General features: G+C 43.4%; 1 protein-coding gene across 1 annotated transcript in view; it reads left to right on the forward strand.

Moving 5' to 3' along the window:
• LOC134398228 (mesothelin-like) overlaps positions 1-11,392 on the forward strand; it is a 28,113-nt gene extending 16,721 nt beyond the window's left edge. Inside the window, exons 13-19 of the mRNA XM_063125481.1 lie at positions 1,106-1,293; positions 2,616-2,762; positions 4,908-5,041; positions 6,051-6,184; positions 8,080-8,174; positions 10,284-10,470; positions 11,307-11,392. Of these exons, the coding sequence (XP_062981551.1) occupies positions 1,106-1,293; positions 2,616-2,762; positions 4,908-5,041; positions 6,051-6,184; positions 8,080-8,174; positions 10,284-10,470; positions 11,307-11,392 (971 nt within the window). The remainder of the gene's footprint in view (positions 1-1,105; positions 1,294-2,615; positions 2,763-4,907; positions 5,042-6,050; positions 6,185-8,079; positions 8,175-10,283; positions 10,471-11,306) is intronic.
• Positions 11,393-14,940: the final 3,548 nt, after the last annotated feature.

Consider the following 14,940-nt stretch of genomic DNA (forward strand, 5'->3'; position numbering starts at 1 on the left):
GGCGCACGCAAGCGCCTTCAGTGCGCTGTGTAGATCCGCCCCCAGTCCAACCCTTTAGCCACTACACCACACTGGCTCTCAAGGGTCCAAGTGCTGTTCTGGGGTAGTTAGAATTAGTCCATATGAGCAGCAGTTCGCATATTAAAACTGTTCTCAAACTGTGCCACTTCACACTGCAATAAGAGGGTTAGGGTAGCATAATTAAAGACTTTCCCATATTAATAGAAAGTCCCTTCACACAGAAAATGAAATCTCAAGGGGGAAGGATTTTAGCCTAGCCTTTTTCCATACAGTGACATGCTGGTTTTCTGTGTTCAGGGATTATTATTTTTTTGTCAGCCATATCATTCCCTCTCTCCCCACCCCCACCCCATCATCTGAAGTGACGCCTGGACATCATCATTTCTGATCGCAGGGGTCACTTCTTCTTTATTTTGTCATGGGATCTGCTATTTATATATGCCCAACCATAGTCTCCTATCATTTCATTTATTACATTTCTATACCACCTAATAGCCAAAGCTCTCTGGGTGGTTAAAATAAATTAATTAATTAAAACCCTAAAATACAACATGCTAAAACATAGTATAAAACATTTAACATACAAAAATATAAAACAACTTTAAACAGCTGAAAACAATTAACCAATAGAGTACTAGGACCCGATTTTTAAAAAATACATTAAGAGGGAAAAAACCCAGTCAATTTCCCAAATAGTAACACAGTGCAAAATAAATTATGCAGAATAAGATAAATTATATGCGTTAGCGTAATTCGCATAAGAAATACAGTCTGTAGAATTCCGCTTTCATTGGAATACAAGCGGAAGCAGAATTCTTTAGCCGAGGACACACCACACTTCAGGTTCAGAAGCGGCATGCTTCTGAATTCGCAGTTGAAAGAGAACCGCAGCAGGATAAGGCCCTTGCCCTCCTGGGCTGTGGGCTCCACGTTGCCACATGGTTGGCCACTGTGGGAAACAGGAAGCGGAACTTGATGGACCTGGACTTGATGGTCTGGTCCAGCAGGGCCGCTCTTAAGTCCATCCTGGGCCTGTGAGATTTGAAAGCTCTCGGACTGCGGTAACTTCTCAGTCTTGACTTAGCAGAATGCCCACCCGATAAAGCCATAACGGAGGAGATGCTAAAGGATGCCCTGCTGCCGATTTATTATGATGCTAAGCTGTTACAGATGTGCTTGAAGGATGACCTCGTGAGGAATAATCTTCACGAATTTTCGTACCATGCTTTCACTTCCAATCAGCTGCATGTGATCAAGAAAAAACTGGACAAGGTAAGAGATGTTTTACTTTGGGTGGGGTGGGGGGCTTAATTTCAGCCATTTTCACTTGAACCCAGCCCTTGAAGGGATCATAGTCAAAGAGGTCTATAATTCAAATCAGGGCACAAGCCTATGCATGTTTAGAGAGAGAGAAAGTCCTACAAGCTCCAGCATGCCCCATCCAGCAGGGCTGTTTAGGGAATGCTGACTCTTCTAGGACTTTTTCTGTCTAAACATGCATAGATCCCACTGGCTTCCATTTATATTACTTTGTTTCCATATTCTTTATTTTTATTTATTTATTTAAACTGCCCAATAACCAAAGTTCTTTTTTGTGGTCTCTGTGCATCACACACTGTGGGTTCTGTGCCTGCACGGAGCTTCATTCAGGAATATTCTAAAGCTGAGGAGTGGTTTTGGCGGGAACCCTCCCTCACCATCCACTGCGCCTGCTCTGCTGGGTTCCCGCCTTCCCCTCAGTTCTCTCTTGATCCTCTCAGCTAGTAGTTGGCTTCTTCGGGTCTTTGCTCCATGTCTAGAGACAAACGAAAGTTTTCTACTGAGGGTTTTTTTCCTTGCTACTTAGCGTTCTTTTTCATCTTTTTCTTCTATTATTAATTAACACCAAAAAATATATATCTTTGTCAGGCGCCGCAAAGGCGCGTGGCACTCTGGGACCCGTTCTGCGAGTACCAACAGTGCAGGAGTAAATTACTGTCCACCGACAGACATTCTCTCTCTCTGCCTTTTGTGCCTCGGTGAGGCTCACATGGTTGACCCTTGCCCGTGCTGTATGTCGTTCACGAGACAAACTAAAAGGAATAGATAAGATCATTTGAAAGCAATCTGCAGGAGAAAAGTGCTAGACACTGTAGACTCAACATGAGAACAACAGCTCTTCAGGAATGGCTTCCCAATCTTCGCCCACTCTTTGTGATCAGGAAAGGGCATAGACTCTAACCAAGGTTCACCCGGCCCTGCAACATCGGGAAAGTCTCAGAGGCAAAAAAAAAAAAAAATCTCAAAAAGGTCTAAAATTGTCACACCCTCAGGAGACAAGGATAAAAAGAAGAATCAGTCTAAGCCCAACAAAGGGGCACCAGCCTCAAAAAAACAGTTGATAGCGGCTTCACCCAGAAGTACAACATGAAAAAGAGGGAGGATAGTCCAAGCAGACCAATAAATTGGGTTTGCTTGTACACACTTTCTGTCTCTCTATTTCCCATGCCAAAGTGCAGGGCAAGCTCTCTGCTCATTGATTTGTGCTCTGAGAAAGAGTGGGGAATTCTAAGTTGTATTCATAAACACTCCATTTTATTTCTTAATTCCTACAGATGTTTCCCAGTGGATATCCGAATTCAATTCTCCGCCACCTTGGGGTCTTCCTGGGTTTAATGGGTCCTGAGGACATTAAAAAGTGGAATATCACCTCGGCAGCCACACTGGCTAGTTTGTTGGACATTCTGCCTAACAAGCGCCTGGTAATTCCAAGCATGATCGTTTGAGTTCTTCCTAGTGGTTATGGCACTAGTTCACACAGATATTGTATGGTCTATCTCTTAGTGATTTTACTGTTGCTCTCAAGTCAGAACCATTATCTAGACCCATTTCAATCTGGCTACGTGACTCAATCAGCCTTGGTCACCCTGATGGATGACCTTTATCGAGAGAGACGGGGGGAGTGTAATCCTGTTAATTCTGCTCTATCTCTCTTTGGCTTTTGATGCCATTGACCCTGGTATCCTCCTTGATCGACTCCATGGGATGGACATCGGAGGCACTGAGTTACAATGGTTCCAGTCCTACCTGCAGGATCAATTTCAGAGAGTAACATTGGGTGACCATTCCTCGGCCCCTTGGCAATTGAGCTATGGGGTTCCACAGGGCGCCATATTGCCCCTAATGTTGTTTAATATCTACATGAAGTCGTTGGGAGCAGTTATTAGGCGATTTGTAGCAAAATGTCATCAGTACACTGATGACACACAGCTCTGTCTCTCTGTGACATCTGAATCAGGAGAGGCTGTGCAAGTCCTAGATCAGTGCTCAAACACAGAAATGGGCTGGATAAGGTCCAATAAACTGAGGCTGAATCCTAGCAAGACAGAAGCTCTGTGAGAGAGTGGTTCCCAAGTCTGAGAGGTAGGCTCATTGCCTGTTCTGGAGGGGGCTGCACTCCCTCTGAAAGACCAGGTTCATAGTTTGGGGTTACTCCTAGACCCATCACTGTTGCTGGAGGCCCAAGTGGCCCTGGCAGCTTAGAATGCCTTTTACCAGCTTCGGCTGGCTCGCCAACTGCACCTCTCCTGGACAGTGATAGCTTGGACTCAGTGATACCGGTGGTATTAACTTTAAGATTAAATTACTGCCATGTGCTATATGTAGGGCTGCCACAGAAAGTCTGCTGCAGGCTGTGTCCTTCTCATGATCATCATGAGTGCTTCTGTAGCTCTTCTTGATCTGTAATGGTAGGGCTAAACAGGAGGTGCAACATGAAATACCTATTAAAGAGCTCCATCGTACCAAGAATTTCAAGAGTTACCATAGTAAGAAAAACAGAGATGGTGGCGCTTCTGTTCTCCTCTACTGATAGTTCATAGACAACAGAGATTAACCATTTTGATACCTGTGGTTCATTTGGCTATTTATTGTTTTAACATGGTTTAGTTCACATGAATTATTGTTTCCCCCCCAGGGTGTTTTGATGTCTCAGACAGATTTCTGAATGTCCCAGCATTGAACATCTTTGGGGCAGGGGGAATGGGAGGAAGCTGGATAGAATGGGTAACAATCTAGAGATGTTACAGTGGGTTCACCAGACTAGCCCAACATGTTGAAATCTACTGGGATGTCAGCAATTGTATTTGCATGTAATGCTAAACCATGGTTTATGTTAACTATAGTTTGTTGCTTTAGCCATGAAATGTCTTGCAACTGAGATTGTTTTCCCTGTTTGCAGTTTGTTTCTCTCCCACCTATTTTGTTAACCTTCAGAGCAGTTTCATTCTCAGGCTTCTCTTGCTGGATACTTCTGTTTCAGGGCAGCGGTGCAAACAACCCAGGGATCAGCTATGGTTTTGGTTCAGACATCAGTACAAGTCATGATTCAAATAAGCCAAATTTCATAAGTGAACAGCAAACCATTAGCTTCTATTTGTGGTTTACAGCTGTTTAGCAAATCATGGATTGTTTGAAGTTTAAGGTTATGTTATTAAGAAAGCCATCGAACACAGTGACAAGCCAGATTTCAACAAAACAAACTGTCTAGCGTTATGCATGAATCAGGTCAAAGTGCTATCTTCGTCACATGTAAAATGTTCGATTGAATATAGCTCTCTAGGGCCCCACCCCCAAGCTACCTGTACTCTAAAGTCTTGCAGCTTTTCCAACGGTGACTCAAACTTTGGCTGATTTTCAGAGTAAGGATGTTCAGTGATAGTGCTGTGGCCACTGAGAATGTTTCTATACCTGCATTTGCTTTTGGGGAAGATACTGAATTGTCAAAATAGCAGTCACTCATATTAGTAGAGAAGCAATATCGGGTATATTGGGCTGAAGCATTTACTCTTAAGGAAATATCATACTTACAAGTTGATCTGTTTTGGGTTTGAATTTTTATTTTTTAGGCCACCCTAATTATTCAGCAATATACTAATTCTGGACAGCCATTTGATAGCCATGCTCTCAATGCCATTCAGTCAAGATACATATGCCTCCTGAATGAGAGTCAGCTCAACATGATTCATGAAAACGCCATCAAGTGAGTAAATTATTTTAACAGCTTTATCTATTAGCAAGAAGGGGGACCATGCTCCCTTTTCCTAACACAATATCTTCCCCTGGATAAAGTCAGTGAAGTTGCCCCCTTCCCTCCCCCACCCCCGGCATTTTATCAAATTCTTGCAAAAAATTCATTTCAATTTAAGTTATTAATAATGACATCAATCAGGATCCTTCTTTCCAAGAGTGGCCATCTCGGTTTAGTGAGAGCAGTGGGCAAAGTTGCCTTTCCACTTTTCTTTTAGTTTTACAATGACAACATCTCTTAGGATAACCATGATCATGTTAAGCCAGTGGGAGACTGATCAGAAAAGTCACAACCAAAGCATATGCAGAGTAATTTACTGGAACAGAATTGAGTTCACTCTTAAAGGCAAAGTAAGGGTCATGGACAAAACTTGCAAGATCAGATCACAACTAGGGTGACCATTTGAAAAGGAGGACAGGGCTCCTGCATCTGTAGAAAAGGGAATTTGTATTCACACCGCACCTGGTAAAATTCCCTCTTCATCGCAACAGTAAAAGCTGCAGGTGCCCTGCCCTCTTTTGTATCTGATCACTCTAGTATAGCTCCTGCACCTTTAACTGTTGTGATGAAGAGGGGATTTCACCAGGTTCTCCATATATACAAATGACACCTGCTGAAATTCCCCTTTCAATACAACTGTGACAGACACAGGAGCCCTGTCCTCCTTTTCATATGGTCACCCCAAACAAGACTGTGTCATTCTAATCACTGGGAGCCCATGAAAAGCAGCAATCAGCTCACAAAGGACAGGACTTCACAGCAGATAGTTTCGCTTTGATCTAGTGAGCTCAGGTCAAGGACAGCCTTCATCACTATTAATTGTACTGCTTAGAAAACATCACTGAAAACTTTCGTTAAGAAAACTTCAGCGAAGTTGGGAGGAAAGTGGAAGTGCTGGGAGAACTGGCATGTGTGCTTATCTCTTGTTTGCTCCCTTTTCCTTTCCTTTTTGTTTGGACAGGATGGCCATCAAGCTCAACCCATCCAGATGTCCCCAAACCACCAAGGATATCCTGTATCCCAAAGCCAAGTGGGCTTTCTCTGACCGACAAAATGATTTCCCTGATTATTACAACCTGATCAAGCCATACCTGGGTAAGCAGAACCACCATTTGGGGAAATACAGGTTGAGTTTTATATTTTGGAAAACAATTTGAAATCGATCCTTGGATTTCCTTATTATTGTGTGTCTCAAAGAATAGTAAGAGCCTTCCCATATATAACTCAGTAAATGCATAACTGTTACTTATTTGTTACATAAAATAAGATATGTGAAAATATTGCATTTGTCCCTTGGAAAATGTGATTCTTCTCGCATTGCTGCTGCAAGAATTGTGTGGGATGATTTTGCACAAGTGGGTGAAGATCTGTGATACTGTTACTATCCAGAGACACTATTTTTTTAAAAACAACAACAACAACCCTTACTTTACCTAATGCTAGGAAAATGTCTCCCACTAACTGGGCCATAGTGATTTGGAGTGTTGCTTGGCATGAGTTTCCTATAACATGAATAGTTCCTGTAGAAAGTGATTTTAATTCAAATGTATCCAAATGTAGGGCATGATGCATCTTTTTAACTTTTCAAACTGTGTTTATGGTTCTTAATGTGTTGCTTTTAGAGTTTCATACACAGTGATCCCTTCTTCCCAGCAGCAAGTCTTCAGGATTTGCCCTTGAGACATTGACCTGATATGCATGTCATGCTAAGCCACAGTGAGTTGTCACCATGGGTGGACTTGCAGGTGCCTTAGTATGATGTCCAAGTCTGGCATGACTTTTCTGTCGTGGGTTATTGGGGTTTTGTTTTTTGGTGGTTGTATTTTCAAACAAGCCACCCTGAGAACCCAGGGCTTGTAGTAGGGTTGTTTAGGGTGGTTGTTTTCAGGATAGCTTAACATGATGTCTGAATCCCACAGGGTCGCTTCAGTGTAGGTTGTTTAAAATGGCAAGGGAGACTGGAAAAATAGGTTGCCAATGTGAAATTTGCTCACAAACAGGGTAGTGTTCAGAGTGTGGGGAGGAGTTCCCCTCCCTAGAAAATACGAGGCTCCTAGATTCTGGGCTATGCAGCTTGTAGAATTGACTGGTATGTAGCGATCAGGTTAAGGTGGGGGAGCTCCTGACCATTAGGAATATGATGATCTGAGAGGGGTTGTGCTGCATGGTGACTAGGATATGTGTCAGGAGTGGGCAGGAGGACTGAGGGAGAAATAAGCCAAGCTGCACACATCCATTTTTCTGTTGGGAGTACCGTGGTTTGTTGAGTGAACAGCCAACCCACTGTGGCTTATTCTCAGGGTGTCTTAGGTGTGAACTCACCTAGTATCTGGATACACCACACAGAAGGTACTGGCAAGGTGCTTCTCAAATTTTGCTTTGGGTCCAGTCAGTTTCAGCACCTGTGAGTTTCCTTTTTGTATGCTGAGCTCTTCCTCTCTTATGCAGAATCATAGAATAGTAGAGTTGGAAGGGGCCTATAAGGCCATCAAGTCCAACCCCCCGCTCAATGCAGGAACCCACCTTAAAGCATACCGGAGAGATGTTTGTCCAGCTGCCTCTTGAATGCCTCTAGTGTGGGAGAGCCCACAACCTCCCTAAGTGTGTTGGAATGCACATCATTTAACCATTCTAAAAGGAGTAAAGGGTATAGGATTTAAAGTCTTTCTCCCCCTTTTTCTTCCTCCAGCAGTGTTTGTATTGCAAACCTTGTTCTTCCTGCTTCCACCACCATCATTTTGTAAGGATGGCAAATAAATGTTATGTGTTTGCTGCTGCTATTTGCAGAACTGCCAAAGTTAAAAGATTGTATGATTGTGCTTTGTACTGGCCACCTGGATAAGCTCCAAAAAGAAAGTGTCAAGAGTTGGGGCTGTCAACATGTAAAGGTGTGAAATTATCAAGGAAACATGCAATTAAGGCCTAGCCTTTTAGAAAATGAAAGGTTGGTGAGGAATAACAATCAAGTTTCTAACAATCTGTGCCTTCAGGAGCAGCTCCAGGTGAGGATCTCAGTGCGCTCAGCAAACATGGGGTCAACATGGACATGAAGACTTTCTTGAGCTTGCGAAGAGACGCTGTGATGGTGAGACCACAATTTAGGACTAGGAACATCAGAGAAATCTGTTTGGGGGTGCAGCTCAGCAGATTTTTGCCAGCTTGCCCCCCCCCCCGACTCCAGCCTGCTCATCCATAAGCTGGCCTGACTCAGTGCAACAACTTGGGCCAGCTCATGGATTTTCAGGTATATTTTTGGTGTAAGACCATTTATGCCCACAAATTTGTGCTTATTGCACAATTGCACAAAATGTGAACCAAGATGGGGGCATCGCAAGGATTCATCCGGCCCAAAAAGGGCATCCCTACTGAGGGCTGAAGGTGACCTTCAGAAAACATTTATTTATTTATTTATTTATTTATTTATTTATTTATTTATTACATACTGCCCATCAGCTGAAGCTCTCTGGGCAGTGCACAATTAAAAACCATAAAACACAAGTATAAATTTAAACCATGAAAAGTTTAAAAGGCAAAATACATTAAATAAATTTGTCGGGGGCATAATTCAGTTTCAGATCTGTCAATCTTTGAATGTCGATTCCACTTCCTGTGGATCCTCAGCCACTCCAATGCATAGTCCTAAACTGCCCCATTTTTAGCCCCACGGCCAGGGGAGCATCACCTTCAGGCCAGCCATGGTGGCAGCAAAGTCTGCCATTGCCCAGGGAGCACAGGATTGCAGCCTTATTTATATGTCTAGAATTTTATATCCCACCTTTCTGCACATGCGTGCTCAGCCCACCAAGATGACGCTACAATCTGAGTGACTCAGGATGATCAGGGGTCTGGAAACAAAGCCCTAGGAAGAGAGACTGAAAGAACTGGGCATGTTTAGCCTGGAGAAGAGAAGATTGAGGGGAGACATGATAGCACTCCTCAAATACTTGAAAGGTTGTCACACAGAGGAGGGCCAGGATCTCTTCTCGATCCTCCCAGAGTGCAGGACACGGAATAACGGGCTCAAGTTAAAGGAAGCCAGATTCCAGCTGGACATCAGGAAAAACTTCCTGACTGTTAGAGCAGTATGACAATGGAATCAGTTGCCTGGCGAGGTTGTGGCCTCTCCCACACTAGAGGCCTTCAAGAGGCAGCTGGACAACCATCTGTCAGGGATGCTTTAGGGTGGATTCCTGCATTGAGCAGGGGGTTGGACTCGATGGCCTTGTAGGCCCCTTCCAACTCTGCTATTCTATGATTCTATGACTCCTTCAGCAAAGCCCCCACCTCTTCCAAAACCCTTTTCGAGGTCCCAGAGAAACCTTGCAGCCACAAAGTCAAAGCCAAGAAGTGAAGCAAGTCCCATCTGCTCTTTCTCTGAGAACTCCGACAGAGATCAGCTTGGATAGATTCGAATATACTAGACTAGTTCTAACTAAATCTAACTACAAATTGCAAGGCCTCGCAGCCATGACGAAACCTATACCTGACATTGCTTGAGATCCACCACTTTCTGCAGGCTTTCCCTAAGCTGCGACCCAGCCTGTAGAGTTACAGTTTTAATGTTGGCCAGTGATTATTTTAGGGTGCAGTCCTATCAATTGCGCCCTCGGCGATCCGAAGCCCCCAAACTTCGAAGCGCCCTATGTTTGATCATCGCCTCCCCATCCTCCTGTCCTGCCAGTTTCTCTAAATGGGCTTTTTAGACTGTTTAGCAAAGGGACTTCAGAGGGGGAGGGAAGATGGCTGGAAGAGGCTCAGGATAACTTGTATCCTCGCTTCTTTGATCTCCACTCCACCCACAGGAACACCTCTTTTTCACCTCTGTCGAGATCATTTTTCCAATCCTGGAGGGCAGCTGGCACTGTTCTTTCAGTACGGGCTCTGAGAGGGAGGGAGGGAGGGAGGGGTTGGATCTCAGACTCCCCCTTCTGAGGTCAGAGCACGGTCTCCAATCTCAGAAGGGGGAATCTGAATAATCCTATGGTCCCTGAGTTGCTTGTCCAGGGACCATAGGATAGCAATCTTATTGAATTTTTATTACTATATTTTTAGGTGATGGTAATGCTGTTAATTGCTTTTATTATAAGCTGAAAAGCAGTATATAAAGCAATGTAATAAATAAATAATAATAAACTTTTGAATGCTGGCAGGGTGGAGGTTGTCCACAATCAGTTCACTTTTGTTTATTCCGCAGGAACTAACAGCCAACGATGTAAGAGGCTTGCTTGGAATAAATCTGCCAGACCTGACAACTCAGCTGTCCAATCCTGTAATAAGAGACTGGATCCTCCAACAGAAGCAGTCTGATCTGAACAGTCTGGGCCTTGGACTCAATGGTGGTCTTCCAGATGGATACGTTGTTCTTACTCGTGGATCTAATCGTAAGAAATGTCTGGCATTTGCTTTTTAGCAGGGTTTAACTTCCAGTCCACTCAGCAAGCAAATTACTAGCGGGGAAGAAAGTGTTCCAACTTGGGAAACAGAATGTAGGAATTATTTTTAAATAAATCCTCCATAGCTTTGGTGTTTGTTTGTTTTTCTATTTTCTTTATCTATCATAGTTTTGTATTCCTCCTTTCCTATGAGGAGCTTTGAGCAACGTACATTTCCCCCCCAATTTTAACTTCACAAGAATCCTTTAAGGTTTTGTGTGAAGTTAGCCATTATGCCAGTGTGGTGTAGTGGCTAAGGTGTTTGACTGGGAGACGGGAGATCCGGGTTCTAGTCCCCACTCGGCCATGGAAAACCACTGGGTGACTTTGGGCCAGTCACAAACTCTCAGCCCAACCTACCTCACAGGGTTGTTGTTGTTAGGATAAAATGGGGAGGAGGAGGATTATGTACACTGCCTTGGGTTCATTGGAGGGGAAAAAAGGCGGGATATAAATGCAATAATAAATAAATATATAAAATAAGGTAGGTTGGACTGAGAAATGGTAACTAGGGATAAGACCTGTAGTTGTACTACACAGCCAAGCAGGGACTCGAAACTGTATTTTTGGAGCCCTTGTCTCCAAGGAGCTTACAAGCTCAATTTGGAGAGCGGGCAAAGGAGTTGGGAGATCTTGTCAATCTAAATGTAGGTTGGGAGCAGGGTGGGTGAGAAGGGAAGCCATAGGGAGACAGGGGTTGGGATACATATGTGCAATGCTTATACAGGTCTTGCTTGCTACAGATGGGGTGGACCTTTGTTTGATGTTGCTTCTTGTTTCTCCAGGGTCATCAGCTGCACCGTTTGCCACCTTTCTTCATGTCTTCTCCACATTTCTTCTGACTGTGCTGCTGACTTCCTACATTTCATGAAGCTCTTTTGTTCTTAAAAAAAGACACTCTCAGATCTGCTTGCATAGGAAGACACAGAAATACCCTGGGAGAAGAGAAGGGGGAGATAAAAAAAAAAAAAGCCCATCTGCCAACCGCATGTGGGGTGTTGTAATTTGCAGCCATATCCTTACATTTCATGCATGCACAAGATAGTTTGAAAAATAGGAGCGTCATAGCCTGGCCTGTGAAAGACGTCATTCAGAGCCAGATGTCAGGACCTGGATCAAGTATGCAAATAAAGCAGGATGGCATAATTTTGTTTATTTTGCATATTTGATTTTGTTTCTGCCAGCTGTGGGGATTTCAACAAAGAGCAGCACTGACCTCTGAAATCCCACCTCGTGAAGTCGAGAAGAATCACACAGGGGAGAAAGGGGAAGTAAGTGGCAACCACGTGGCCCATTCAGTGTAGTGGGACTGCGCCCTAGCTGAACTTCTCTGCACGTGGCAGGAAATGGCAACCAATTTTGCAATAAATCACAATTTTTGTGGATTGTTTCACCATGAAAAAAAAAAATGGCAGAAGGAGCAGGAGACGCGCAGGAGGAACACGACGTCATCAAAAGCAACCGTGAGTGGCCAGTAATGAGCGTGCTCTGAAATGCTTGTCTGGTGATGCTCTAAGAAACAGGACGCAAAAGGAAAGACGATTGGAAGGGTGGAGAGGGGGAAACAAACAAATCCGGACACCAGATTCTTAGTTGCAAAGTCCAGAAGATCATGGAGATGGGACTCAGCCGATTGGAAGGGCTGCTGATTCCTCTTCTTTTGATGGCCATTGATAGCAGGAAGTCGGATGGGCTCACAGATGAAGCTCTAGCCAGGTGAAATAGATTATTTTCATAGCCTGACCAGAAAACCTTGTCCTGGCAAGTAACCATTTCTGAAAAGGCCCTCTCCTAACTCAACTGAACAAATTTTATGTCCCTTCTGATTCTGCCAAAGACACCACCACCTTTTTTTAAAAAAAGCTACGTCCCTTTGTGGCATTCAGTTGACCATTCTGGGCAGTATCCAATATGAAGTAGAGAGAGGGGGGAAACACCAAAATACTGGTACTGAGAAGAGAGAAAAAATAATCCAATGATTAAAACAACAGCAAAAATCATGTATTAAAAGCTCCACGTTTCGGACCCGAAGTGGTCCTTCCTCAGGAGCTGTGTGTGGAGATCACTTCCATCTATTTACATGTTAAAGGCAGGAGAAAAGCTCTTAAAGTTATTTTTGAAAGAAAACTATTAAAAGTATTTGTTTTCTTCATTGAACACCAGAGTTTTTCTCTCTTCTCAGTACCAGTATCCAGTATGGCCACTGCACTCCCACTCATTCCGTTGTGCCTGCAGGACCTACCACTAGCACAATAGGGAGTTACCCCTTTAGAAAGGAACCCCGAAAATGAGTGGCAATACTAATTTCCAATTGCTTTGAGGACCACTAGATCCCCATCCTGCTGGCTCACAGACAGCATAGGATACTGCTCAGTTTGCACCTGTTACATTTTGATTTATCTATTTATTATATTTATACACTGCTTTTTCCCCTCTCCTGAAAGGAACCCAAGGCAGTTTACATGGTCCTTCTGATAACCATTTTATCCTTACAACAATTCTGCGAGGTAGGCTAGGCTGAAAGTCAGTGACAGGGGCAAAGTCACACAGTGAGCTTCATGGTCAAATGGGGACTAGAACCCAGATCTCTTGAGTCCCAGTCCAACACTCTGCAATTCAACATTGGTTCTCTCTTATTTATTTATTTATTACATTTCTATACCGCCCAATAGCCGGAGCTCTCTGGGCGGTTCACAAATAGCCGGAGCTCTCTGGGTGGTTCACAAATAGCCGGAGCTCTCTGGGTGGTTCACAAATAGCCGGAGCTCTCTGGGCGGTTTACATTTCTATACCGCCCAATAGCCGGAGCTCTCTGGCCAGTTACCAGTTGTTTGTTCTTCTGGCACTATTTGCAGCTGCCAAGTGATTTAAAAACTCCTGAACCCTCCTGAAAAGTTGCCTTTCTTGGCTAATTGTGTTTTTACAGTCAGCTAGTGATCTGTTAAGAAGAACCAAGAACAAAACAGATGGGGACTGCAAAACTCTGTCACTATGGAAACGATTGCAGTTGTGTGGCCCAAAGAATAAGAAAGCATGGTTTGTGGTGCATAAACATGTTTAAGGAGGACACAGTGAAACAAAATCTTACTGAGTGTACAAAACACTTCTGATGCAGAACAGCAGTCCTAAATGTGATGTTTCAGAATGCAGACAACAACCAAGAGACGTAGGCATAAAAATCTGCAGGAAATTGGGGTTGGAAGATGGTGTGATTTAGAACATGGGCTTTTTCAGGAAATTCTTCTTCTTCCAAAAAAGAAAAAAGAAAAGAAAATGTAGTTGACACAGTTGGGTTACAAGGAATCTGAACCGATAATTGTTAATTATACAAAATTATTATGTATATTCTTTCATTTCTTGAATTTGTATTTAAAAACACAGAACCGTACAATACAAATATCTGTCTGCTAGCTTACAACTGCTTTTCTAACCCAGATCTTACCTTGTCAAATATATTAAGCAGTGTCCAAGCACTTTTTGACCATTCCTTTTCAACTTCTAAGTGTGTGTGTGTGGTGCAGTGGCAAATGTTAATATGCAGGAGCTGACAGCTGTGCCTTCACAGCTTTGACACACTACCCATAGCTGCACCACCAAGGACAGTCCAAATACACAAATATATATACATGCACACACACATACAGCAGCAGTAAATAGCACAGGTAGTTTCACTACAGACTATAAACCCTTCAAGGCAATGCATATGCATTTAAACCACTGCAGTATTCCATTACAGTAAAAAACAACAACGAAGAACTCTCATGGCCCAATGATAATTTACTTAAGAGAAAAGAATTTGGGTGGCATCTTCATTGACGTGGCAACAGGGATTGTTTATGGGGAATGGAGTGTAGAGAGGTAAGAGAACTTAGTTTTCTTTGTTTAAGATTAGATCTTGCCCCGGTCACACCCCTGATTGCAAGCACCTTTTTCGGGCAAAACTGTGGCATTCCTGAGCTTGTGATGCTCATTCATAAAAAGTGTACTCTGGAATATGTGCACTTTCAAAATGCTTGGGGAAAGGTGCATTTTCATAGGGAGGCATGTCCAAATAGCACTTTCCATGCCGAACAAGAGCTACAGAGATGCATATCACTTACTATATTTTCCTTTCGTTTGGGCACAAAAATGAACTCTCAAGTAGACTACCATTTATGTTTATTATTTATTTATTATTGCATTTATATCCTGCCTTTTTTTCTTCCAATGAACCCAAAGCGATGTACATCCTCCTCCTCTCCATTTTATCCTCACAACAACAACCCTGTGCGGTAGGTTGGGCTGAGAGTTTGTGACTGACCCAAAATCACCCAATGGGTTTCCATGGCCGAGTGGAGACTAGAACCCTGATCTCCTGACTCCCAGTCCAACACCTTAGCCACTACACCACACTGGCTCTTCTTTATTAAAACCACAAAC

The sequence above is a fragment of the Elgaria multicarinata genome, chromosome 4 (assembly GCF_023053635.1).
Source record: "Elgaria multicarinata webbii isolate HBS135686 ecotype San Diego chromosome 4, rElgMul1.1.pri, whole genome shotgun sequence".
NCBI lineage: Eukaryota > Metazoa > Chordata > Lepidosauria > Squamata > Anguidae > Elgaria > Elgaria multicarinata.